This window comes from Phoxinus phoxinus, assembly GCF_949152265.1.
Source record: "Phoxinus phoxinus genome assembly, chromosome: 19".
NCBI lineage: Eukaryota > Metazoa > Chordata > Actinopteri > Cypriniformes > Leuciscidae > Phoxinus > Phoxinus phoxinus.
In genome coordinates, this window is record NC_136894.1 from 936,414 (window position 1) to 964,288 (window position 27,875).

A 27,875-nucleotide genomic window follows, 5' to 3' on the forward strand; every position below is an offset into this window, starting at 1 on the left:
TAATTCATAATAATTTTAAAGAGAAAGAGAGAGAGAGAGAGTGCATTTTTTTCAAGGAAAAAACGTTTAAAAATATGTAATTTTGGTAATGAAATGTGAGTTTTAAGCAGGTTTTAAGGGATACAATTATTGACTAAAGTTTAAAAGTCTCTCAGGAAACAGGAAATGACGCAGAAAGTGATGGCTGACGCTCATCTGTTTGAAACTGAACGCGAGCGCAGATGTCGCGCATTCATTTTTAGCAGTTTTTATTGTTAATAACGTGACAAATAAACTACTTAAGCCGCAGGAGCAACGTCAATACACTCAGTGAGTTTCTACACAAAGTTTCTGTTCCGAATTTGAATCGCAGAACTCTGTTACGTTTATCCATTCATAAACAAGCGCCATTGTGTGTCTGGTTTCCTCAGAAAAGACGAAAATGACACTAAACCAAAATGATTACATTCGAGTCATAATTATTACATTAAAAAGTCGAAATTATTCTATACTAAAGCAAAAGTATGACAGAAAAAGTCGAAATTACGACATAAAAAGACTAAATAATGATTTAATAAAGCAGCATTGACTTAAAAAGTCAATTATTACATCAAAAGGTCGACACTAGGACATTCTAAATCGAAATTATGGCATTAAAAAGTCGAATTTATGACATAACGTTACTCCGTCGATATATTACTCAAGTCATTATGGTAAAATTAGGTCACGATTTCGATTTTTGAGGTCGTGAATTATGACTTAATATGTTAGAATTCGACTTGATCTCATTATTTCGGTTTTTATTTCATAATGATTCAATATTTTGAGTCTTTCAAAATGTCGATTTATGACTCAATTAGCAGGTTTACAGGTTTAAGAGTTCACCTCAGGTTTAATTACAGAGCTGTAGAGGCAAATGACGGTTGTTGATGTTGTTATGGTTGAATCTGAAGCGCTCTCTGTGTGTAGATGTCCACTGCGGCCCCTCAGAAGGGCCCGGGGCCCGGCGTGGGTCTGCCTGGCCCTCAGCAGCAGCAGCTGAGGGAGATCTCACCTGTGTACCTGTGCCGCATCGGGCAGGAGACCGTGCAGGACATCGTCACGCGCACCATGGAGATCTTCCAGATCACACGCGCCACTCAGGTGAGAACCGGACACACTCACCTGAGACTCACTCATGAGGACATCAAGACCATCACTGGCACACAAGAGATAGATATCATGCTTTCATAACTGTGGCATTTGAATAAGAAGAGAAATTATGACATACTAGATTGAATTTATGAATTAAAAAGTCGAAATTATTACAAAAAGTAAAAATATGCAACCAATATCATATTAAAAGTCATTATTATAACATAAAAAATTCAAAAAAGTTATAATTATGACAATCAAAATAGCTAAAAAAAGTCATAATAATTATAACATTAAAAAGTTGAAAATGACAACTTGAATTTATGAAATACTACATCGAAATTATGACTAAAATGTACTAAATCTAAATTGACTGTCATAATTATAACATCAGTCAAAATTTACAAAAAGTTAGAAATTATGACAAGCAAAATTGTGATATTAAAAAGTCATTATTAAAAACTAAAACTTATGATAAATTCAAAATTGACATACTAAATCAAAATCGACTTAAAAAGTCATAATAATGACATAAAAAATATTATAATAAAAAATTATTCTCATATTAAATCAAAATTCTGATATTTAAGTCAAAATTATGACAAACATTTTTTATACAAAAAATGTTGACATACTATATGGAAATTATGACATCAAAAGGTCAAAATTGTGACAGTTCAAATTGACAATCGAAAAATCTAAATAATGATATTAAAAAGTATTGATATGACAAGTCATTATTATAACATTAAATAATCGAAATTGACAAACTCGAAATTATGACATAAAAGTCTAAATCATGACATTGAAAAGTCTAAATTATGATACCGTCATAAATTAAGTCATTATGATAGAAAGTAATTTTTTAATGTTAATGTTTAATTAGTTTGTTATAATTTCTACTCCCTCATTATTTTGACTTCTATCTCATTTCGATTAATGACTTTTTAGCTCATGATTTTTACTTTTAGTCATAAATATGATGTACCAAAGCAAGTTTTTTTTTCTTATGTCGCAGAAATTTGCTTCCATAGAAATGTCTTAATATCAATATTCCCCAAAAGCATCTATAAACCACATACAGCGCTGCAGTAGCAACTCAAACACATTAATACCTAATAAAAAAGTGCTTTTTGAAACAATATATTATTATTTTTAAAAGCACTGCTTTCATTATTGATATCTCTCATTATTGATGACTATTTGAGATTCCCATGTAAAAATATGAATATTGCTCGAGTCTTACAGTCTCATGCTATAAATAAAATCTATATTTTGATTATTTTATATTTTGACATGCACAGATTTACAAGAGTTTGGAAATACTGGATTATAAGATAGATTGTGGCTCAAGAGTTAAAGTTGATTCTGATTTGACTTTTCTAACTGTAGTTAGTGTGTAATGTTGTGTTTTCTAACTGTAGTTAGTGTGTAATGTTGCTGTTTGATCATAAACAACATCTGCAAAGTTACAACGCTCAAAGTTCAGAGCAAAGGGAGATATTTGCTTTTAAAGAAATCGCTTTTTAAGAACTACAACAAACGGCTGGTAGGAACTACACGACATTCCTCCCGGGTTAGTGACATCACCAACCCTAAAATTTACATAAACCCCGCCCCCGGGACACGATTTATAGATTATCATGACAGAATATGCTAATTAATGACTAGAAGATAACTACACATAAGCTTCATAAATTCATCAACTAACCATTCAGAAATGTCCTGTTGCTTCTACATGTTGTCACTTCTTAAACATAAAAGGCTCTTGAAGCCCCGCCCCCTGTGCCGGGAGCAGCAGCTCATTTGCATTTAAAGGGACAGACACAAAAACGGTGCATTTTTAACATGATATATAAAAATATCTGTGTGGTATTTTGAGCTAAAACTTCACACACACACACTCTGGGGACATCAGAGACTTATTTTACATCTTGTGAAGAGGCATTATACCACCCGTTTAAAGTATGTGGGAAACGGATGTACTGGAGCTGTGTTTCTCTCAGCTTCCCAACGGAGTGACGCAGAGTCAGGCGGCGTATCAGGATCGTTTCGGGAAGCTTCAGGAACACCTGCGTCAGCTGACCCTGCTCTTCCGGAAGCTGCGTCTGCTGTACGAGCGCTGTGTGGAGATGACCCCTGACCTCCAGGAGTCTCCGGCTGAGGTCAGTCTGACTCGCAAACATGATGATTGATGCACCAAACACTGTTTGTATAGATGAGGAGACTCGACAGATCATTCTGATAAACACTTGATCTGATTAGCCTCATAATTAATTTAATACATCTTATTTTAATTATTGTTATTATTATATATTAGTATACTATTTTTATTATTATATAGTGTTTTAGATGCCATCTGCATTTTTATCAAAATCAAAATGGATTAAAAAATATATATATTCATTTATAGTTTAACCCTGAAAAAATATTTTAATATGCATTTAATGATTCGTATCATATTTAATCCATCAGGTTTCATGTCTGATATAGTGAGAATATGAAGGAAAAAAACAACTAAAAAATATGCAGTTTTATATGCAGTTTTCTGCAGATGCTGATATTTATATGAACACAAAGATGAAATTACTTGCATAAAATGCATATAAATATTAATATAATATGTGCCAATAATCTGTCTCTGTAAAATTATATTTAAATGTTAAGTTTTATGATCAAAGTAGTTTTAAAACATATAGTGCAATGCAGTGATGATTGAGAGATGAGCAAATAAACTTTGATACTCATGAATTTTATGTATATTCTACTTATTCTGCTAATGTAATTTGTAATTAAATATCTGTAATTTGCAGTTTAATAAGTTAAAAAAGTAAAATGGAACTTATTAATCAGTATCATGCAGTAAGATTAAACGTATTAATCAAGATTAATCGCATGACTTTTTAAACTCTGTGTGAAGACGGATATGATGAGTAATGCGCATGCTTCCCTCAGCTGGTCCCGTATGTGTGTGAGGAGCCCGAAGCCGTGAGGATGGAGAGCTGCAGCCCAGCCGTGATTCAGGAGAGACGAGAAGTTCTCGAGGTTTGACCATCATTAGCATCTCTGCACATGCTAGCGCAATACATCACGCTTTTCCTTCCAGACCCGACAAGTACCGCAGCTTTACACGAGTGACCGGAGGAACCGTTTCATCCTTCCTAGAACTATTGGCGGAAGCACCCGGATGTCGGCGCGTTCGCACCGCAGGAACTAGGAACGACTTTAGTTTTAAGAATTGACCTATGGCTAAGCCACGCCCCCAAACGCGATGAGCCAATCACAGTGCGCATAGCTAACCCAATACACTCGGACATTCTCTGCTTCCACGTCCATTGGACTGCATTGCAGTTAGTCAGATAGTTTTTATATGTTTTTTCTTGTCATTTTAAGTTTAAAATGGTCAAACGGTGTGCATGGGGTACATCTTCAGTACTGTAAACTTGCTAAGTATAACAGTTCAGGACCGTTAGACAGATCGTACACTAATGAACAGCTCAGTCGTTCTCAGCGCCGTCAAAATAAAAGTCCCAACAACGTCACTTCAGAGTTCCTGCTGGCGCTGCGAATGCAACCAGGAAAACGTTCCTATGGGAACCATTAGTTCTCGGGGAACCATCCTGGTGGCCAGTTCCTATAACTGAGTTCCTATAACCTACCCTGTGCGAATGCCCCTGTTCATTACCATCTCTGGACACGCTCGTGCACTGCAGTATATCACGCTTTTCCCTGGTTTTGGCTTTAAACTCGCATGTAACCATGGGTGAACCAACTGTGGATTAAATCCATGAGCTCCAGGAATTATACTTTTGATCAATTTAATGCATTCTTGCTGAATAAAAGTATTTATTTTCTAACAGAAAGTGAGGCAGAAGAACCAGGAGATGAAGGTGCTAATGGACCAGATGAGGAACCTCCTGTGGGACGTCAATGCCATGCTCACCATGAGGAAGTGACCTATTAAACACCGGACCATCTTCAGTTACGACGGCCCCTCGTGCATCTGGACAGATGAGATCAGACTCATTTACATCATTAATCATCCCAATGCTCTGATTAATAACAGCTTTATCACAGCACTGGATCAGCATCAGTTTGAGGAAGTAATGTCAAAGCCATGATGAAGATGTTTGCCCGACTGAATAATAGTGCTTATACTATGGTGTTTTCAGTGTGTGTTTCATGCTCTTGCTCCTCAGGTAGTGTGTGTGTGTGTGTGTGTGCGCTTTCCTGAGCTCTGCATTACACTCCTGAAATCTGCCTTCTGGGCGAAGAGTCGTCATTTTTTTTGTACCTTTTTTTTTTTTACTACAAAAATAAAAAATAAAAAAGTTTTTGTCTCGTCTTTTCTTTCAGGAAATACCGAACAGAAATCACATATCTGGATTTCTTAACAATTGGATAATTATTGTATTAGATTAGTTGACACTACATGGAACATTTGCAATACTGTTCAAAAGTTTGAAGTCTGGATGGTTTATATTTAAATCTTTTTAATAATTTAAACGATAATAACCCTGCTCACCAGTTGCAGAATGACTGCTGTAATCACAGTACTGGGTGTTTACCAGCAGATGGAGTCATTGTGACATTGTTTCTCAAACTGCTCCACATTTTTCTCTTTGTTCAACTGAGACAAATACCTGTCAATCATATCAGTGCAGCTCTTCTTTTAGCATAATTCAGTGAGAAGTGAGAACACGTGTGTGTACCAGCTCTTCAAATGCAAACTATAAAGAAAACAGTCAATTTAAAAAAGACTCCCTGCTCTATCCCTTAAAAGTGCTGAGAGTCGGAGTAAAGAGGAGCTTGATCATAGCAATGATGAGAGATTATGAAGGTGTGTATGTGTGTTAATCAGAAGTGTGTTCCCTTAACACAACATGAATAATGTGCATAACAGCAACACACACTCATTGTCAAGGTTTAGCCAAGCATTCACATATCGCAACTCTTTAGCCAAGCATTCACATAATGCATCGTACCTTTTATACTACAGTTAAATCAGATCAAATGGATTCATATTATGAACAGCAGCTACGCTAATTATTTCCCATCTGCCTTTTTTTGTTGTTATCTCGGGACGCCTGTCCCTATAACTCAAATAGAGTTCGTCAGCTCCAGTTATGTATCCAGCCTCTCATGGAGACTTCAGACGACTCGACGCCTGTGAAGAGACGACTCGACGCCTGTGAAGAGACGACCCAACGCCTGTGAAGAGACGACCCAACGCCTGTGAAGAGACGACCCAACGCCTGTGAAGAGACGACCCAACGCCTGTGAAGAGACGACCCAACGCCTGTGAAGAGACGACCCAACGCCTGTGAAGAGACGACCCAACGCCTGTGAAGAGACGACCCTACGCCTGTGAAGAGACGACCCAACGCCTGTGAAGAGACGACCCAACGCCTGTGATGAGACGACCCAACGCCTGTGAAGAGACGACCCAACGCCTGTGAAGAGACGACCCAACGCCTGTGAAGAGACGACCCAACGCCTGTGAAGAGACGACCCAACGCCTGTGAAGAGACGACCCAACGCCTGTGAAGAGACGACCCAACGCCTGTGAAGAGACGACCCTACGCCTGTGAAGAGACGACCCCAACGCCTGTGAAGAGACGACCCAACGCCTGTGAAGAGACGACCCAACGCCTGTGAAGAGACGACCCAACGCCTGTGAAGAGACGACCCAACGCCTGTGAAGAGACGACCCAACGCCTGTGAAGAGACGACCCAACGCCTGTGAAGAGACGACCCAACGCCTGTGAAGAGACGACCCAACGCCTGTGAAGAGACGACCCAACGCCTGTGAAGAGACGACCCAACGCCTGTGAAGAGACGACCCAACGCCTGTGAAGAGACGACCCTACGCCTGTGAAGAGACGACCCAACGCCTGTGAAGAGACGACCCAACGCCTGTGATGAGACGACCCAACGCCTGTGAAGAGACGACCCAACGCCTGTGAAGAGACGACCCAACGCCTGTGAAGAGACGACCCAACGCCTGTGAAGAGACGACCCAACGCCTGTGAAGAGACGACCCAACGCCTGTGAAGAGACGACCCAACGCCTGTGAAGAGACGACCCAACGCCTGTGAAGAGACGACTCGACGCCTGTGAAGAGACGACCCTACGCCTGTGAAGAGACAACCCAACGCCTGTGAAGAGACGACCCAACGCCTGTGAAGAGACGACTCGACGCCTGTGAAGAGACGACTCGACGCCTGTGAAGAGACGACCCAACGCCTGTGAAGAGACGACCCAACGCCTGTGAAGAGACGACCCAACGCCTGTGAAGAGACGACCCCAACGCCTGTGAAGAGACAACCCAACGCCTGTGAAGAGACGACCCAACGCCTGTAATGAGACGACTCGACGCCTGTGAAGAGACGACCCAACGCCGGCGATATGTTATGCCCTAAATTTATGATTAACTAACTCTATTTTTGTTTGTACATTTTTGAAATGCATTTTCTGTAAAGCTGCTTTGAAACAATATGTATTGTGAAAAGCGCTATACAAATAAACTTGAATTGAATTGAAGGTTTATACAACGATGAGCGGATGTTTTATGATGCCGAACTAATACAGAATGTGATGGCTCAAAGAAAACAGCACATTTGAAGGAAAAATTATTGTGGAAATCTGGGGTTTTATTAATAACTAAAAACGTCTTGGTTACTGACACAGCCCTTGTTACCCGATGGAGGAATCGGAGAGGTTGTGTTGACTGACAAATGGGGACTTACAGCCAATGGAATTGCGGAGTGGAATTTGCATGCCAAGCCACTCCCCCGTACATACTGGGATATGATGCTCGCGCATCCAGTCAGTCAGGATTGTGGAGATGTGGTCCTGGTAGTCTCAGCCTCAGACGTCACGCCCACGGAATGTTGGCTAAACGTCTGATGCATATGGTACTTAACTGGACACTTAACTTAACTAACACTTCAGGAATGTCGAAGTCGTCATCTGATTGGTTGAATTTTATCGGATTTCCGGGGAGTGTCGCGTTTATTTTCGGTCCGCCAGGAAACAAAGCGCAGACGTGTGATTGCGGAAAAAAACTGTTGTGTTTACATGAGTGACAATGAGCATTTATCAAGATAAGCTAAACGTAGGATTCTCAAAAGTATGCGAGGTTCACGCCATAGACTCTTTAAGAGATTATTTTATCTAGAGATTTTCTATGCTGACTGACTTGTTGCACGCTGGTCTGTTGTTTTGGGGACATTTCCATGCCCCGAAACGTGACGCTGAACGAAACGAACTGTAATTGGTTGTTTGACATGTCGGTCAAACGGCCTTATGGGCGGGCCTTGGCCAAAGAAAGTTGCTATGAATTCCAGACCTTTAGCCGTCAGTCTGAAGGTCTGGCTACGCGAGACTATGGTCCTGGTAATTCAGACCGGTGGTTCAGGGTTGTGGCAGGAGGGACATATGTCTCACTCCCTCCATCTGGAAACGAGGGTTACGTCAGTGATCAAGACGTTCCCCATTTGTCAGTCACTACTACGTTATGTCCACTGACAAATGTGGTCCGGAAAGTTGCACAACCACTGAACTGATCTTCTCCTCCCATTTTTCAGTTTTCCTTTTAGCCATGATCAGTGATGTTAAAGAATTAGTTCACTTCAAAATTTCAATTTCCTGATAATTGACACACCCTAAAAAAGAAAAGAAATTAATTATGAATGTAATGGAGGATGTTTGGAGTTTAGCATCTCAATACAATCCCATGCGGAGCATGCTGGGAACTCGACTCGAAAATTATTCACGTTATTCCAACTCAAAAGCATGATTAGTTAAAGGTACAGTGTGTAGGAATTTCTCCCGTCTAGCGGTGAAATTGTATTTTGCATTCAAGCGAATAGTGCTCTAGTGCCTCGCTTTTTTAAATGCGTGTTGCAACTACGGTGGCCGTTATGTGCCAAGAAGCGATGACAACAATAGCCCTTCGTCGAGTTTAACTATTTTACTGTTATGCTGCCTATATAATGAGTTACACAACCAAGCAATGAATAAAAGCTTGTAATTTAGACCTTAACATTGACTTACCCGTCGAGAAGAAAGCTGGAAACTTCAGCGTCTTTCTCCTTCATTCGCTCTCTCCACCTGGGTAAAGCTATCCCGATATTAGCTCTCGGTTTTTTAATTCGCTGGTCACATTTCCTTTTAAATTAAATTTCTGCATTTCTCCTGTGGCTCGGCATAAGTGTGATCCTGAATTATGAAGTACGTGCAGTGCAACCTTTCAAATGTACCGGGGCAGCGACACACATTACTCTCTCCTCGTCCGCTTCAGTGTCAGTCACGTTACGCCGGCTCTGGACGAACACGCGCTACGCTAGGCTAGTGCTTTTGTACCTCTCTGCTATTATAGTTTTTCAAGATGGCGGAACGACTTGAAAGCCTCCGTGGACTTACCCGTCCCATGTACATAAAGATTAGAAAATATTCGCGTACGAGGATAAGTCGGATCATTGGGAGAGATAATTGTACACCATTGAGGACATATTTATGAATAAAGACATTGATTTTAGCTATTAAAATACTTTTAAAAACTACACAGTGTACCTTTAACAATTTTAAGTGAATTGAGGGCAATGATCAAATGTTGTAAATCATTTCAAATAAGTAAATTGAACTTGCAGCAAAAGTAAAAGAGTGTTTTAAATGTCTTGTTCTGACAAATATAGAATTTTTTTTTACTTGCCTGAAAGTTAGTCTCTGTATCATTTTCATTAGGCTATTTTGAACTCAAAAGACAGAAAGTGAAACAACAACAAAATCAGGTCAATGTTATTTATTTTAATATTAATAATTAAAATCATTATTTTATTTAAAAAAACTATTGCATCAGAAACTCTCAAATTACTCAAATCCTGAGACCAAAACATCCGTGCTATTCCTGCAAAACACGAGGCATAATGCAAACAAAGATAAACACAATTGAAGTTGTGAAATTACCCAACCAAATAAGTAAAGATCACACCCTGATCACAAGATCACACAAGTATCTGATTACATGATGAGAAGTTCCTGCACAAGCAAATTCTGTTGACAAGAAACAAGGAATGAATAAACTGATAAAATGTCTAACTTAAATGCACTTCATATAAAAACATCTGCAAAATGTGCAAATGTAATAATAATGAAATAAATAATTTCACATTTCTTGTATTTTGCTATGAGAAGGCACAACTGCCACTGAATCAATTTACTCAACCACAATATGAGTGAATGCATTCTGCACCAATACTTCAAGTCTTCTTGTATTGAGACAATAAATAATTATGGATTTAAAAAAATTAAGTATGATTTGTATAAATGAAAAGTTATCAATGAAACACTTTAGCATGAGACAGATGTTTTTACCACCATAATAAATAAACATTAATCGACATACAGATGAGTATAACTATCTCATCACCTACATTTTTAAAATGAACATTTTGAAATATGTAACCAAATAAATAAACTATTACAATATATATATATATATATGATGTTCCTAAGGTATGACTATATTTTGCTTATTTTAAATTTTCTGTTTAAATTTTTTAGGTTTTTTGTTTGAATTTCTGACATGTCTTTTTTACTATGTGTGTATTTTTGCTGTGAAGCACTTTGGCTCAACACTCGTGTTGTTAAAAGGTGCTATATAAATTAATTTTGACTTTTGATATATATATAAATAGTAATCCATATATATATAGGCTATATATATAGTTTTTGGTGTTTCTAATACAGTGGCTGCAGGGGTCCATTTTTTTTCTCTTCTGAAAGTTGTGAAAACATTATTGTGGAGTTTTCTTTTGCTATCTGAGTAAAAGGGAACACTAAAATATATCAATATAGCTACTCTCTTATTCACCAATATAGAAGTTTACCCAACTATGAGACTTAAACATGAAACAGTGCCGACATCATGTGGCTGTGTGTGACGAGTGTGTTTTGTTACACTACATAATTAAAAAAATGATTAACTATTAATATAAATTTATTTTTCAATCATTTGTATTCTGAGAAATGATGCTGCCTTCATGCTCTCAGAATTATTGTAGGCCTACAGCAAATACTAGCTTAGTTTTAAAATTGGACATATGGCCTCTCAAGTCAAAATTTGAATGCTATGAGCTCATAATCACGACTCCAGAACGTTTATATACTGTCTATGCTTTAGAATTATGCTTCAGAAGTGGTAAGTAGGAATAATAGCATGTGAAGGCAACATTACTCTTGAGGTCATGTGATCATAAGCATAATATGCTGAGTGTAGTTTTTTTCTTTGTATATTTCTTTATATATGTATTTTTTTATTTCTGTCTTTTTTTCTTTGTTTAACTCTACTTATAAATTTGTGTAAAATATTAAGAAAGCGCCGTTACGTAAGTTACGTCATGTGTGTAAGCGTGAGCGCGCGCTCTCTTTTCGCGGGATGTCATGACGACGAGAGGTATGTTTTTATCAGCTCCTCAAAGAAGTGCTTAAATATTGTTAATTACTTAACGTTTATGGATTTTCTGTGTGAAATGTGTTTGTTTGTTAACTTTTCTTTAATTAGAGATTAGTAATCCAAGTTGTGAACGTAAGAGTAGGCTATGTTTAATCGAAGTATGGGTTCGAGTAATGGCCGCTTGTGGCTCGTGATAGTTTTGCATATTCTGATGCGTTTCATAGAGTGATGTATTATTCGTTAAAACAAGTTTCATTCATGTTATGAGATGTACATTTAATGGTGTAAAGTTGTATTTCTTATATTGAATGATCTCTGTGATGTTTAAATGTATTTTCTGTTATAAAACTGTTAGTTCCGGTCCTTGATTCTGATTGACTCACATGGCTATGACTGCAACGTAACATGTTCTCATTGATATTGTTCATTGAAGCGTATAGAGTAGAGTATTGTGTAGAGTATCATTTTCTTTCAGGTCAGTCCTATATTCGTAATAAATCATTTTTGAATGTTCATGGCAATATCTGACACGCTATTCATTTGTCAGTTGCGTCTTGCTTCTCTGTTTTCACAAGTTTCAGTCCTTTAAATATAAAAGTATTTTCTACTGACTGACTCACTCGTAAAGACAGTCTTTGTCGCCATCTAATGGCATTCTCGAGGTCGGACATCCGGGACTTTTACTCCCATAATGCACTGCGCGCGCATAGCAACGCGGCGAAGGGTAAAACAAACAAGCGCCCGCCATTAAGCAACACGAAGTGGAAGACAAACGAGCGCAAAACCTTCGGCAAATCATGCCGAAAAAGTGTTCTGTTGTTGTCTATATACTAAGACATTCTGTTATAGAAGAAGAAGCCATATCTGGCTCTTTGGCAAAAATCATGTGGCTCGCAAGGTCCCAACAAACCATCGATGAAAGACACATCAACAGAGATCGGCTCTCTGCAGAAAAAGCAACCAATTACAATTCCCTTGTAGTAGCCTAGTACAGCCCACTGAAGTTAATGAAAAGTTTATGATAATATTAATATTAAAGTTGCCCCGGCAAAAGTGCGTGTTCAGTGCTGTTCGCGAGTGTCACGACACGAGTCACCACAGCAATCAGCTAACGTTAACCACTTACGTTTCTGGTAACCTAACGTTACAGCTCCTGCACTGGGATTCAAGCTGGTTGAAACCATTATAGAACAGCGGCGAAAATGTAAAAGTAGGCTTTATACATTTTAATAAATAATTTTATTGAAACGGGTACTTTTACTGCGCAAAGAGACATTTCACCCGCTGACCGCTGGTACTTTCACTTTTGCCTCAGAGACCCGTTATGTCCTATAAATGTGTCGTAATAATCCGCGCAGATTTCAGTTGACGATTCTGTTTAAAGTTATTAATAACAAAACATGAATTAATGAGAAAGAAAAGAACAGGATGTGCTTTATATTGAAAATAAATATTAAAAGCGAAAGAGAACTGAACTCTACTGACAGGACGCTGCGCGCGCGCTCCCACCGCAACACGGACAAGCAAGCTTAGTAGCCTTTGTCTTCGGTTGCGCGCCTAAACGGCCAAATAAACACAGAAATATTTCAAAATGCCAAGTCGAGTATTCACGTAAACACAGCAGATGTAAATACTGTGTGCATTCACTCTCTCTCTCTCTCTCACACACACACGCACACAAAAGAGGATTTATGCTCATCACTTGGTAACTCAACCTCACAGTGAAAGCCCTGCACAATTAATTCCATATTGCAACTTATTTATTGTTTGCTGAATATTTGTTTGTTTTTAGTTGTCTATGGACCGTTTTTTTTTTTTTTTTTTTACTGTGGCTCTTTTGGAAAAATGCATTATCCAAAAATGAAAACATGTCTCTTTGGTCAAAAAGGTTGCCGACCCCGGTGCCTTTCACAGACATGTAACGTTAGCTACGTTAAGTTAGTCACAAAGCGCTTTATTACATTCACTTCTCACCACAAACATACATTTGCATACACAGATATCATTCATCATTAATACAAAGTACTCCGTTAGTATCCATAATTGACATAATCCCAAGCAAAACTTCTGTGAATAGATACCTTTTTGCTTTACCTCGGGCTTAGCCTTCGGTTTGTTTTACCCTTCGAACATGGCGGCGGCTTGTTGCTATGCAAGTCACATGATTTGTGACGTAACGCCGACCAAGAGAATAATAATGTAACTTCTGTTGCTGTTCACGGTCAGGGACTATTTTTTTCCAGTGGAAAGAAGACTTTTAGTGAGTTGAGTAGATATTTTTGGTTTTAATATTTGTATTGTGTGGTAACCGTTTTATAAAAGCAATAAGGTACTCGAGGCTAGTGCTGTATCGTGAATAAGTTAATGCTGAACAACTATGCAGCACAGCCTCTTATACTGTATTACTTATATTGTATTGCAATGAGACCTTATGTAAAGAATGACTGGCTCGGCTATAGACCAGAGATTCTCCCTGTTAGAGTGTCTGATGGTGTCTGTTATGTTTTTGATTCAGGTCAATTCACCAAAAGCCAAGGTATGGCGAACTCGGATGGCGTCATCATATCTTACTCCCCGACGAGACGTGTGTGTGTGTGTGTGTGGGGTAAGTCCAAAGATGAATATCATGGGCCTATATTTTTTTGACCCAGCAAATTAGATGGTTACAGACCACTGTTAAGAATTAAGGACTTCACACAACCTTTTCCAGCACTGCAAAGCTCAAAAGTTTGAATATTATCTAATTTAAATGTTAAATGTATTTGTGAAAAACTTAGTAAACTTTTTAGCCTGACTTCGTCATACTCATATTCTAGGCAGAATGTGAGTCTGATACTGCTCCATAGGGCTTTGATTATGAGGCGTGTCTTAACCAAACCAGGAAAAAAACCCCACTCTGCACTCAATTGGATAGACCTACAACCAATCAGAGCAAGTGTTGTATGTTGAGTGACGCATAGTTGTCAATTCAACTGCACGCACGCTGGAAGAAGTAGTAAATGAATGTGTAAACGATCTTTGCCGTTGTAAAAATAATTTAAGAATTCACGGAGTACTTACAAGCACGAATAGCATTTTTGAGAGAAATACAAAAGGTGTATGTACGAACAAGTTTTCCGTTTACGATTAGATCTCGACAATAAAGCAAATAAGTTAAATCTTCTTTTTAGAATTTGTCGGCCCTGTCTCAATTTTATAACACGGTTGCAACGCGACTTGACTGATTTAAAAAAATGGAAAGACGACAAAAGAGACCAGGCTGAAGATGCGTGTTCATCTGAGGCTTCAGAGAAAAGAGATCGTGAGCACACATCCCTTCCATTGGTTTTCATTGCGTCCCATCTTCTTAGCGACCATCGGAGCCAGCTAATAAATTAAACTTTTGATGACTCTTTGATGACGTGGTGATTACGTAACCATAGGATCATCTGTCCATCATCGATTAAAGCCTGCCCTCGCAATTTGATTGGCTCGGTCTTCTGGGAGCCGAGCATAATTACTCCTCAACGGATCGAGTCCAGACCGAACTTCCCGAAAAACCCAAATATGTTGTGGGCGAGGTTCGGGCTGGCACCCAGGCTATAAACTTTACTTTACTGTTGTAAAGCCGACTGATTCCTCGACAGTGATGCAGTGTAACTAACACGCCCATAGTGCGATCAACTGACATGTTCATTATAAAGGTAGCCTGTTTAAAACACAAGATGCATAGTCTTGCAAATGTTTGAAAATCTGAATATCATTAACTTCACAATATAGTTAGTATAGAAAGAAAACCGAGAGGCTTGAAGATTGAATTGCATATCCAAAGTCTTGATAAGGCAATGTAGTGTACATTGTGCCAATAAACAGCCAAAAAGTACCTAACTGCACAAATGAAAGAGTACTGTTTACATTAAGCACACATAATTTTCAAACTGACATGACAAAACTACACAACATTTCGATCAGCTTTTTCCTATATGCCAGGAAAAGGGTTTTGATACAAGAACATAATTACATTATCATTTTAAAATTGCAATGATAGCATAACTATTATTAGATTGATCTGTGATTACTACTGAAATGTACCTGGATTCAACTCAAATCCTGTTAAACTCTACAACATGAATATGTCGTAAAACCTTCACACTAACAAAATGTTTTGTACAGAATATTCACCTTGCTTTGTAAGATCATGATATAATGTGCAGGACTTCATTGTAAAATTTACAATAAATTCAATTCAATAAAATCAAATGTTGCAATTGCTCATTGTAATGAAACTGAGCTAGCAGCAAAAATAATTAGGGCCCAAGCCTTGAAAAGGCGAAGGCCCTATTGTTTTTCTAAGGATTATTAGGGCCCAAGCCTTGAAAAGGCGAAGGCCCTATTGTTTTCCTTCGGATTATTAGGGCCCAAGCCTTGAAAAGGCGAAGGCCCTATTGTTTTCCTTCGGATTATTCTTCTTTATTATTTATTATTATTTATTATTATTATTATATTACTACCTTTTGGGCACTTTTGGGGGCCTTAACGTGCTCAAAAACTCTTGAAACTTTGCACAAATGTCAGAACCCGCGGCCATTAGAGCTGGACTGAAGCTGGTACCCGGGCGTGGCAGGAGGGCTCGACAGCGCCCCCTGGAACGCGGTCCGAAAACTTGGTCCATAAATCAAACACGCTTGCGTGGAATAATATGAAACTCGGTACACTTATAGATCTCATCGGTTCATATATCCTTCGTGCTCTGACTTTTTACCCCAGCCCAACAGGAAGTCGGCTATTTGGCGTAGTTTAAAAAACACATGCAATGGAATTTAAAATACTCCTCCTAGACGATTTAACCAATCACCACGAAACTCGGTGTGCATGAAGTCAAGACATGGAGGATGAAAAATTGCCAGGGGATTTTTGATATCTCGAACGGTTTGGCCGTGGCGAGGAAACGAATTTATGGCGAATATTGGAAACAGGAAGTGTGTTATAACATCCTCATACATTAACTGATCTTGATGAAACTTCAGCAGTGTGTTCGCTGTAAGAGGCCGATCATATGGATGTGACTATTGTGAGTCAAAGTTATAGCGCCACCAACTGGCAGCAGGAAGTGTGTCACTTTCAAAATGCTTTGAATTCACCCTCTTATTTTTACCCGATTTGCTTCAAACTTCATCTGTATAATGTAAACACACGGCAGATGTAGACCTGTGAAAGAATTATTGATATCTTAAATACTGTTGCCATGGCAACGCTTTAAACTTTTATATTCTTTTTGGGTGCATTTGAGGCTCTTAACATGCTTCAAATTGCATGAAACTCAACATGCATATCAGATTTATTAGGTACTAGGCATGTGTGAAGTTTCAGAAACGGGCGCGGTGGAGGGGCTCAGTAGCGCCACCTTTAGTCAAAAATGGGGTATTAGTTTTACCTACAGTAACAAAAATCGGTATTTATATTTATCTCCCCGAGCCGGACAACTTTCTAATTTACAGTCATTAGCTCCGACCAACAGGAAGTCAGATATTTTGGTTTGAATGTGATTTGATGGGAATTTTGCCAGTCTCTCTCAGTGTCTGTGTGTGTGAGAGAGGAGGGGGGCTTTATTTTAACCCTTTCTCTGCTGTGTGGGACTTCTCGGGCACTTTTGGGGCCCTTAACGTGCTCGAAAACTCTTGAAACTTTGCACACAGGTCAGAACCTGCGGCCATCAGGGCTGGGCTGAAGCTGGTACCCGGGCGTGGCAGGGGAGCTCAACAGCGCCCCCTTGAACGTGGTCCGAAAAACTTGGTCCATATATCAAACACGTTTGCATGTAATAATATGAAACTCGGTACACATATAGATTTAATCGGGCCGAACAACTTTCGTGCTCTAAGTTTTACACCAGTCCAACAGGAAGTCGGCTATTATGGGCTGTATGAAAACGCATGTTCTGGCATTTGAAACACTCTTTCTAGAAAATTCATTCAATCGCAACCAAACTCGGTCAGCATGACGTCAAGACATGGAGGATGCTAAATTGCTGACGGATTTTTGATATCTCGAACAGTTTGGCCGTGGCGAGGAAACGAAATTATGGCGAGAAAAGAGAAACACGATGTGTTATAACGTCTTCATACATTAATTGATCTTGATGAAACTTCAGTAGCGTGTTTGTTGTAAGAGAGCGATCACATGGATGTAACTAATGTGAGTCAAAGTTATAGCGCCACCAACTGGCAGCAGGAAGTGTGTTACTTTTGACAAACTTTAGTAAACTAAAAGGTTAGTTTTACCTACAGTCACAAAACTCGGTCTGTATATTGTGCACATCGAGCCGGACAACTTTCTGATTTACAGTCATTAGCTCCGACCAACAGGAAGTCAGATATTTTGGTTTGAATGTGGTTTTGTCTCTCTCTGCCTCTCTCTGACAGAGTTCCCCCTGCCAGTGTGTGTGTGTGTGTGTGTGTGTGTGTGTGTGTGTGTGTGTGTGTGTGTGTCTGTGTGTGTGTCTGTGTGGAGAGGGGAGGGAGGGCACACACACAGAAAGCCCCCCTGTCTCTGTGTGTGTGGGGAGGGGGGCAGAAAGACTCTATTAAAAATAGGTATATTGTGCCATCTAGTGTTTTATACTATGTATACATGTGTTTTTTCTTTTAAACAAGTGTTTTAAAGTACAGTAATTTCAATGAATATATATACCACACTTCATAGGAATTTTCGGTGTTGTGTACTTACAATGGCTGCTGATTTCATGTGTCCGTTAAGTCCATGAGACTGTAGGGTGTCTAATTTTTTATTTTAGGTTTCAGAAGGGTGTTCACTCATACTTTGTGGTTGATATGTGCCCTCGATGCGCACTTTTGCAGAACCCACACTGATGCAAGCTCTAAAGCAGACTTCTTCTCGACAGTCAAAGCGGAGTTACGTTATTGCCCGTCGTGCACAGGAACCCTAAACGCACCGGGGTGGCGGTTTTATATATATATATATATATATATATATATATATATAAATAAATATAGCTGCAAGCAGCGATGGAGGGCCCAAGCCGGTGGCACCGCCACCCTGGTGCCTTTAGTGCAACTAAAGGCACCGGGGTGGCGGTGCCACCGGCTTGGGCCCGTAATCGCTGCTTGCAGCTATATTTATTTATTATTCTTCTTCTTCTTCTTTATTATTATTATTATTTTACTACCTTTTGGGCACTTTTGGGGGCCTTAACGTGCTCAAAAACTCTTGAAACTTTGCACAAATGTCAGAACCTGCGGCCATTAGGGCCGCGCTGAAGCTGGGACCCGGGCGTGGCAGGGGGGCTCGGCAGCGCCCCCTGGAATGGGATTCAAAAACATGTCCATATATCAAACACGCTTGCATGTAATAATATGAAACTCGGTACACATATAGATCTCATCGGGCCGAACAACTTTCGTGCTCTAAGTTTTACGCCAGTCCAACAGGAAGTCGGCTATTATGGGCTGTATGGAAACGCATGTTCTGGCATTTGAAACACTTCTCCCAGAGAATTCATCCGATGACCACGAAACTCGGTGTGCATGAAGTCAAGACATGGAGGATGCTAAATTGCGGACGGATTTTTGATATCTCGAACGGTTTGGCCGTGGCGAGGAAACGAATTTATGATTAAAAAAGGATGCATAAAGTGTGTTATAACTTAGTTATAGTTTTACCTACAGTTACAAAACTCAGCGTGTATATTGATATTATCAAGCCGAACAACTTTCTAATTTACAGTCATTAGCTCCGACCAACAGAAAGTCAGATATTGTGGTTTGAATGTGAATTGTGTCTCTCTCTGTCTCTCTGTTATTCTGTGTGTGTGTGTCTGTCTGTGTGGGGTGGGGAGGGGAGGGGGGATCTGTGTATGTGTGTGTGTGTGAGTGTGTGTGAGGAGGGGGGCTAGTTTAGTTTAACCCTTTCTCTGCTGTGTGCAAAATCTCGGGCACTTTTTGGGCCCTTAACGTGCTCGAAAACTCTTGAAATTTTGCACACAGGTCAGAACCCATCAGGGCCGGGCTGTAGCTGGTACCCGGGCGTGGCAGGGGGGCTCGACAGCGCCCCCTGGAATGGGATTCAAACACTTGTCCGTATATCAAACACGCTTGCATGTAATAATATGAAACTCGGTACACATTTAGATCTCATCGGGCCGAACAACTTTCGTGCTCTAAGTTTTACGCCAGCCCAACAGGAAGTCGGCTATTGTGGGTGGTATGAAAACGCATGCCCCTGGAATTTGAAACACTCTTTCTAGAAAATTCATCCAATCGCAACCAAACTCGGTCAGCATGACGTCAAGACATTGAGGATACTAAATTGCTGACGGATTTTTGATATCTCGAACAGTTTGGCCGTGGCGAGGAAACAAAATTATGGCGAGAAAAGAGAAACACGATGTGTTATATTGTCTTCATACATTAATTGATCTTGATGAAACTTCAGTAGCGTGTTTGTTGTAAGAGAGCGATCACATGGATGTAACTAATGTGAGTCAAAGTTATAGCGCCACCAACTGGCAGCAGGAAGTGTGTTACTTTTGACAAAAGTGGGGGGGTTAGTTTTACCTACAGTCACAAAACTTGGTATGTATATTGTGCACATCGAGCCGGACAACTTTCTGGTTTACAGTCATTAGCACCGACCAACAGGAAGTCAGATATTTTGGTTTGAATGTGGTTTTGTCTCTCTCTGCCTCTCTCTGACAGAGTTTCCCCAGCCATTCTGTGTGTGTGTGTGTGTGTGTGTGTGTGTGTGTGTGTGTGTGTGTGTGTGTGTGTGTGTGTGTGTGTGTGTGTGTGTGTGTGTGTGTGTGTGTGTGTGTGTGTGTGTGTGTGTGTGTGTGTGTGTCTGTGTGGGGAGGGGAGGGAGGGCACACACACACACATAGACAGCCCCCCCTGTGTGTGTCTGTGTGGGGAGGGGAGGGAGGGCACACACACAGACAGCCCCCCTGTCTGTGTGTGTGGGGAGGGGAGCAGAAAGACTATGAACAATTGTGCCATCTAGTGTTTTATACTATGTATAAATGTGTTTTTTATTTTAAACAAGTGTTTTAAAGTACACTAATTTCAATTAATGATATGCTGCATTTTTATGTATATTTAAACATTATCAAAGTTAGGATGTCATTTTTTTAGTTTCAAAACTTATCTGTCTCTGTCTCCCTTTGGCTGTCATTACCCTCCCCTCACTCCCACAGTCTCACTTATTTCTTTCTGTATCAAATAATATTACCATAAACAAAAAGTTTGAGTTTCTTTTTCAATCAATGTATTATGTGTAACTTAAAAATAAGCAGATTAAACAGATATGTTTGAGGGCAAGACATGAAAACGATGAAATATAATATAGTATTAGTAAAAGAGTGCAGTATAGGGTTGGATGAATCAGATAAATAACATATTTTGTTAAAAAAACATTTGGTTAAATAAAATCGAGTGATACATAGGGCTATATTGCCCTCTCGACAGTCAAAGCGGGTTACGTTATTGCCCGTCGTGCACAGGAACCCGAAAGGCAACGGGGTGGCGGCTTTATATATATATATATATATATATATATATATATATATATATATATATATATATATATATATATATATAAATAAATATAGCTGCAAGCAGCGATGGAGGGCCCAAGCCGGGGGCAGCGCCAGCCAGGTGCCTTTAGTGTAACTAAAGGCACCAGGGTGGCGGTGCCACCGGCTTGGGCCCGTAATCGCTGCTTGCAGCTATATTTATTCTTCTTCTTCTTTATTATTATTATTATTATTATTATTATTTTACTACCTTTTGGGCACTTTTGGGGGCCTTAACGTGCTCAAAAACTCTTGAAACTTTGCACAAATGTCAGAACCCGCGGCCATTAGGGCCGCGCTGAAGCTGGGACCCGGGCGTGGCAGGGGGCTCGGCAGCGCCCCCTGGAATGGGATTCAAAAACATGTCCATATATCAAACACGCTTGCATGTAATAATATGAAACTCGGTACACATATAGATCTCATCGGGCCGAACAACTTTCGTGCTCTAAGTTTTACGCCAGTCCAACAGGAAGTCGGCTATTATGGGCTGTATGGAAACGCATGTTCTGGCATTTGAAACACTTCTCCCAGAGAATTCATCCGATGACTACGAAACTCGGTGTGCATGAAGTCAAGACATGGAGGATGCTAAATTGCGGACGGATTTTTGATATCTCGAACGGTTTGGCCGTGGCGAGGAAACAAATTTATGATTAAAAAAGGATGCATAAAGTGTGTTATAACTTAGTTATAGTTTTACCTACAGTTACAAAACTCAGCGTGTGTTTTGATCTTATCAAGCCGAACAACTTTCTAATTTACAGTCATTAGCTCCGACCAACAGAAAGTCAGATATTGTGGTTTGAATGTGAATTGTGTCTCTCTCTGTCTGTCTGCCATTCTGTGTGTGTGTGTCTGTCTGTGTGGGGAGGGGAGGGGGGATCTGTGTATGTGTGTGTGTGAGGAGGGGGGCTAGTTTAGTTTAACCCTTTCTCTGCTGTGTGCAAAATCTCTGGCACTTTTGGGGCCCTTAACGTGCTCGAAAACTCTTGAAATTTTGCACACAGGTCAGAACCATCAGGGCCGGGCTGAAGCTGGTACCCGGGCGTGGCAGGGGGTCTCGACAGCGCCCCCTGGAATGGGATTCAAACACTTGTCCGTATATCAAACACGCTTGCATGTAATAATATGAAACTCGGTACACATTTAGATCTCATCGGGCCGAACAACTTTCGTGCTCTAAGTTTTACGCCAGCCCAACAGGAAGTCGGCTATTGTGATTGGTATGAAAACGCATGCCCCTGGAATTTGAAACACTCTTTCTAGAAAATTCATCCAATCGCAACCAAACTCGGTCAACATGAAGTCAAGACATTGAGGATACTAAATTGCTGACGGATTTTTGATATCTCGAACAGTTTGGCCGTGGCGAGGAAACGAAATTATGGCGAGAAAAGAGAAACACGATGTGTTATAACGTCTTCATACATTAATTGATCTTGATGAAACTTCAGTAGCGTGTTTGTTGTAAGAGAGCGATCACATGGATGTAACTAATGTGAGTCAAAGTTATAGCGCCACCAACTGGCAGCAGGAAGTGTGTTACTTTTGACAAAAGTGGGGGGGTTAGTTTTACCTACAGTCACAAAACTTGGTATGTATATTGTGCACATTGAGCCGGACAACTTTCTGATTTACAGTCATTAGCTCCGACCAACAGGAAGTCAGATATTTTGGTTTGAATGTGGTTTTGTCTCTCTCTGACAGAGTTCCCCCTGCCATTCTCTCTGTGTGTGTGTGTGTGTGTGTGTGTGTGTCTCTGTGTGGGGAGGGGAGGGAGGGCACACACACAGACAGCCCCCCTGTCTGTGTGTGTGTGGGGAGGGGAGCAGAAAGACTATGAACAATTGTGCCATCTAGTGTTTTATACTATGTATAAATGTGTTTTTTATTTTAATCAAGTGTTTTAAAGTACACTAATTTCAATTAATGATATGCTGCATTTTTATGTATATTTAAACATTATCAAAGTTAGGATGTCATTTTTTTAGTTTCAAAACTTATCTGTCTCTGTCTCCCTTTGGCTGTCATTACCCTCCCCTCACTCCCACAGTCTCACTTATTTCTTTCTGTATCAAATAATATTACCATAAACAAAAAGTTTGAGTTTCTTTTTCAATCAATGTATTATGTGTAACTTAAAAATAAGCAGATTAAACAGATATGTTTGAGGGCAAGACATGAAAACGATGAAATATAATATAGTATTAGTAAAAGAGTGCAGTATAGGGTTGGATGAATCAGATAAATAACATATTTTGTTAAAAAAACATTTGGTTAAATAAAATCGAGTGATACATAGGGCTATATTGCCCTCTCGACAGTCAAAGCGGGTTACGTTATTGCCCGTCGTGCACAGGAACCCGAAAGGCAACGGGGTGGCGGCTTTATATATATATATATATATATATATATATATATATATAAATATATATAAATATAGCTGCAAGCAGCGATGGAGGGCCCAAGCCGGGGGCACCGCCACCCCGGTGCCTTTAGTTACACTAAAGGCACCGGTGTGGCGGTGCCACCGGCTTGGGCCCGTAATCGCTGCTTGCAGCTATATTTTTGATTGTGTTTTAAGTGTCTTGTGCTGTTCACTCAAAAGACAGAAATTCACGAATAAAACCAAAAGCACAGTCAATGTTATTTCATATTAATATAAATAAACAAAAAACATGATGCACGACAACACATTGCCAGGACTTTCCCCCCAAAATTCAAAGGCCTGTTTAAATGATTAAAACTAGAGGTATATCTAAATATTACGATTTTTTTTTAAATCATGTAAACTACCTATTTACGGCATGCTATATGCATATATAAGTCACTCATGAAGCTTTTTGCTTTGGAGCCAAGTAATTTCTGGCAATCTGTCTTAGCTAAATCTGGGAGTGTTCTGTGGGGGATATACAGCACATTCAGCTGTGTTTTTACTAAAAGAGCAAACGTGCACAGATAAGTGCAGCAATCTCACCCCTGGGCGCTCGCACTATAAAAGAGCAATTTCCCTAAAAGAGAAAGCACGGGTGATGTTGCATCTTTTAAAAAATGGCTTTCTACCAGTGTGTTTCTAAATCCGTTTGTTTCCTGGACCCGTCTGACAGCCACAATCACTGCTTCGTGTGTCTGGGCCTTTAAGCGGCTTCCTCAGCTCTCATTACCCTAAATGGTGGGGCAGCCAAGAGTTAGATGGGGTTTCCTCAGGTGGAGCATACAATTGCGTGCATTTATGCCCGCAAAGTGCCACTACCTGGCGGAATCAATGGTGCCTTCCATCCAAAGCCTGAAGGTTCTCAGCCGCACTTGCTGCCAAGGCTTACAATGGTGCTGGACAGGCTGCCTCCATCAGGCCAAAGCACTAAAGGAGCTGCACAAGGGTAGTTCTGAGCCGGGGTTGATGCAGGAGCGAAGTACGGCAACTCGCCTCACCCTCAGGGCGACAAAAGTCACCGCACAGGCCCTTGGCCAGGTGATGTCCACCTTGGTGGTCCAGGAACGTCATCTCTGGCTTAAACTGACTGAGATGAAGGAAGCCAACAATCCCCTCCAAGCGGTCGGCGAAGCAACATCCCTGAGACTGACAACCAAGTAATGGAGGGAGCTGCTTTTGTCCGGGAGGTGGTGAACGCGCCACTCTGTTCCCCGGAGGAGGGCTGGGTGGAGATTTTTTTTTTTTTTTTAGAATAGTTTATTCCTGTTCTGCAGCTGTTTTAAAGCTGTCTTCAGTTTGCCCGGTTCACTTTCTAGGTTCATCGCCGTCCTGCTGGCTCCTGGACAGGACCTCAACTACAGTGGCATAAAAATTGCTAGCACTGCCTCTCCCCCTATGCCAGTTTCAACCGTTGCTGAAGGGCAAGCACTTATTGCTCCAAACGGACAACACTGCGATTGTGGCGTACATCAACCAAGGTGGTCTACGTTCACGTCGCCACTCGCTCTCCATCTCTTCCTCTGTAGTCAGCAGTGGTTCAAGTCGCTCCATGCCATTTACATTCCGGCCGAGCTCAATCGTACGGCCGACACGCCTACGCTTCCGGGAGAATGGAGACTCCATTCCCAGGTATCTGGAGTTGAATCGAGATGTTTTATTGCCTGACCAAGGAGAGACTCGACACGGATGCACTGGCACTCAGCTGGCCCCGTGGCCTACGCAAGTATGCATTTCCCCCAGTGAGCCTACTCACACCGACACTGTGCAAGATCAGGGAGGAAGAGGAGCAGTCTTTGTTTTGCCTTACTGGTCCAGCCGGACCCGGTTTTCGGATCTGGTACTCCTCCCTGGTGGATTCCTCTGAGAAGAACCTGCTTTCTCAGGGATGTGGCACTATATGGCAGTCCCGTCCAGATCTGCCATTCAAGACAGAGCTCCCTCTACTAGGCTAGCTTATTTCTTGAAGTGTAGTCTGTTCACTGATTGGTGTTCTTCCTGCCAGGAAGACCCCCGTCACAAAACAGAAGAATGCAAACACAGGTAAAATTCAAAAAGAGTTTAGTTAAGAACACAAGGCATGATGGCAGGTGAGTAACTAGGAGATAGATATGGTGGTACTAGTAGTGAGTTAACAGTTCTTATCTGTTTGTAGACAGTGAGGAGAGGAGGACTGGATGACTGGAAGATGAGATGACAATTGAAGACTGGACAGTTCGAGACTCGGATTGCACAGGTAAGTGTCCGCACAGGTAAGTGTCCGCACAGGTAAGTGTCCACACAACTAAAGACTGAAGAAGGGACAGTTCGAGACAGGATCTCACACTTAATTTCCACATGTGATTGGTCAGGTAAGTGTTTAGCGTAGCACTATGAGACTAGATAAAGCATGTGTCTTTGGTGCTGGCTTTTATACAGGAACTGATGAGGCTGATGGCAGACAGGTGTGGTGATTTTTGTGCGTGCACAGGTGGTAGCCAGAGATGATTATGGGAAACGTAGTGTGCTGAGGTGACTGGACTGGTGAATGGAGATTGTGACAGTTTTATGCAGTAGAACTTAGGCTATTCGTCGCTGTTGGGTGGAAACCTTGTATGTCCAAAACGGCTAAAAACACCATTTAAAAAATAAATAATTAAGCACTGTGTTGCCAAAGTTTATAAGTATAAATAACCTCTAACTACGATTTACACATTGCAAAGAAAATACTGTCATGTTTTGTTGTGGAAAATATGCAATTCAAGTTACAAGTATGCCGTTTTTTTTGTGTAGAACACTAATCAACCTCACTTGTAACGGGTTTATTAAGAAAGTGGTTTATAAAGAAAAACACCACAATGGTTTTTGTAACCGATTTATTAAGAAAGTGGTTTATAAAGAAAAACCTACCACACTTAATATTTTAAGCATTTATTAAAAAGCATGCTGGTAGAATAGAGGAAGAAACATGTACTAGAAAAAGCTTAGCTGGTGAAAGAATGTTTGTTTCGGATGTTTTGCGGACGAGGCACATGATGCAACAAAGAAGAAAAGTCAGAAGGAGGAGAACAAAGAGGCGAAAGGCTTTTTATAGACGGTCCGAAAATAATTCCCAGAACTCATGACACCTCAAGACTTCGGATTAGATAAATTGTCTGTAAGAGACTGAAAAATTATGCGGGGAATTTTTAGTACTGATGACCTTAAGGAATTAGAATCTGATTGAATGTCTGTAAAAAACAAATAAATAATTTCCTAAGATGATGATCTTAAGAATGCAGATGGTCTAAAAGGCTGAAAGGAGAAGATGAAGGCAGATGCCGATTCTGTGGAACGGCTTCTCCGGTGTTCGATGCTCTTGCCATTGATGCCTCTGACAGACAGTAAACGATTTGCTTTTGATGTTTTTTTGTCTTGTTTTTTATATATTAGTACTTTATATGTAAACTAGTTAACCTGTAAATAATAAAACTATATTTAATTGAAACTAAGAAGCTCACCTGCCAAAAGTCTTTGATTTCTACAAAAGTGAGTTGAACAGACAACGGAGAAGTCTTCTGACCTATGGATTGCAAGTATGAAAATTCAGATGCTTATGATTTAGGACAGATTTGACTTACTCTATCTAACCTGAGAATAATCAAAATAAGGTCAAATGTGCTTAAAAATATGCACCATGAAACAGTTTACATAGTGTAAATACAATCTATTGCTTTTTAAACAGTGTAAATACTTTGTGTATCTAGTTTCTATTTACACTGTCTTATATTTGCTGAGTTCTATGTGGTTCTTCCTTGTTTAACGAGACGGTAAACACAACCAAAAAGTACCTAACTGGACAAATTAAAATGAATACTGTTTACACTGAGCACACCCTTTTTATATTGATATGAGAAATCTACAAAACAACATATTAATCATGTTTCTGTCTTGTATGCCAAGAAAATTTTTACTTTTTCTGTAAAATTTCAATGATATTGTAGCACATTGTTATATTGAACAGTAAATACTGTTGAAACGTACCTGGATACAACTGAAATTCTAATAAATTGTGCATGCAATAACTTCACACAAAGTTATGTTTACAAAAATGTTTAATACAATTGCACACAAGTAAAACACTGTAAATAAAACCAACAACACGATAACCAATATGACAATAAAGTGATTTACATAATACAATTACCAAGTGATAATAATTTACCTTATAACTCTTTTGCTTAGATGCACAATACAGTGAAAGAATGCACTGGATTTTTTTTGTAATTACTTAAAATGCAATTTATCATTGTGCAAAAAAAAGAAAGCACAAGCGTTTGTGTCAG

The 27,875-nt window shown here is 40.0% G+C and overlaps 1 protein-coding gene across 1 annotated transcript; it reads left to right on the forward strand.

Annotated features, from left to right (window-relative positions):
- The first annotated feature begins 160 nt into the window (after window positions 1-160).
- LOC306987251 (mediator of RNA polymerase II transcription subunit 30) lies at window positions 161-5,847 on the forward strand. Its single transcript, XM_079591362.1, has 5 exons — window positions 161-309; window positions 949-1,122; window positions 3,120-3,278; window positions 4,069-4,158; window positions 4,974-5,847. Exons 2-5 carry the CDS (start codon window positions 949-951, stop codon window positions 5,067-5,069), a joined length of 519 nt encoding a protein of 172 aa, XP_079447488.1. The 5' UTR covers window positions 161-309; the 3' UTR covers window positions 5,070-5,847.
- Window positions 5,848-27,875: the final 22,028 nt, after the last annotated feature.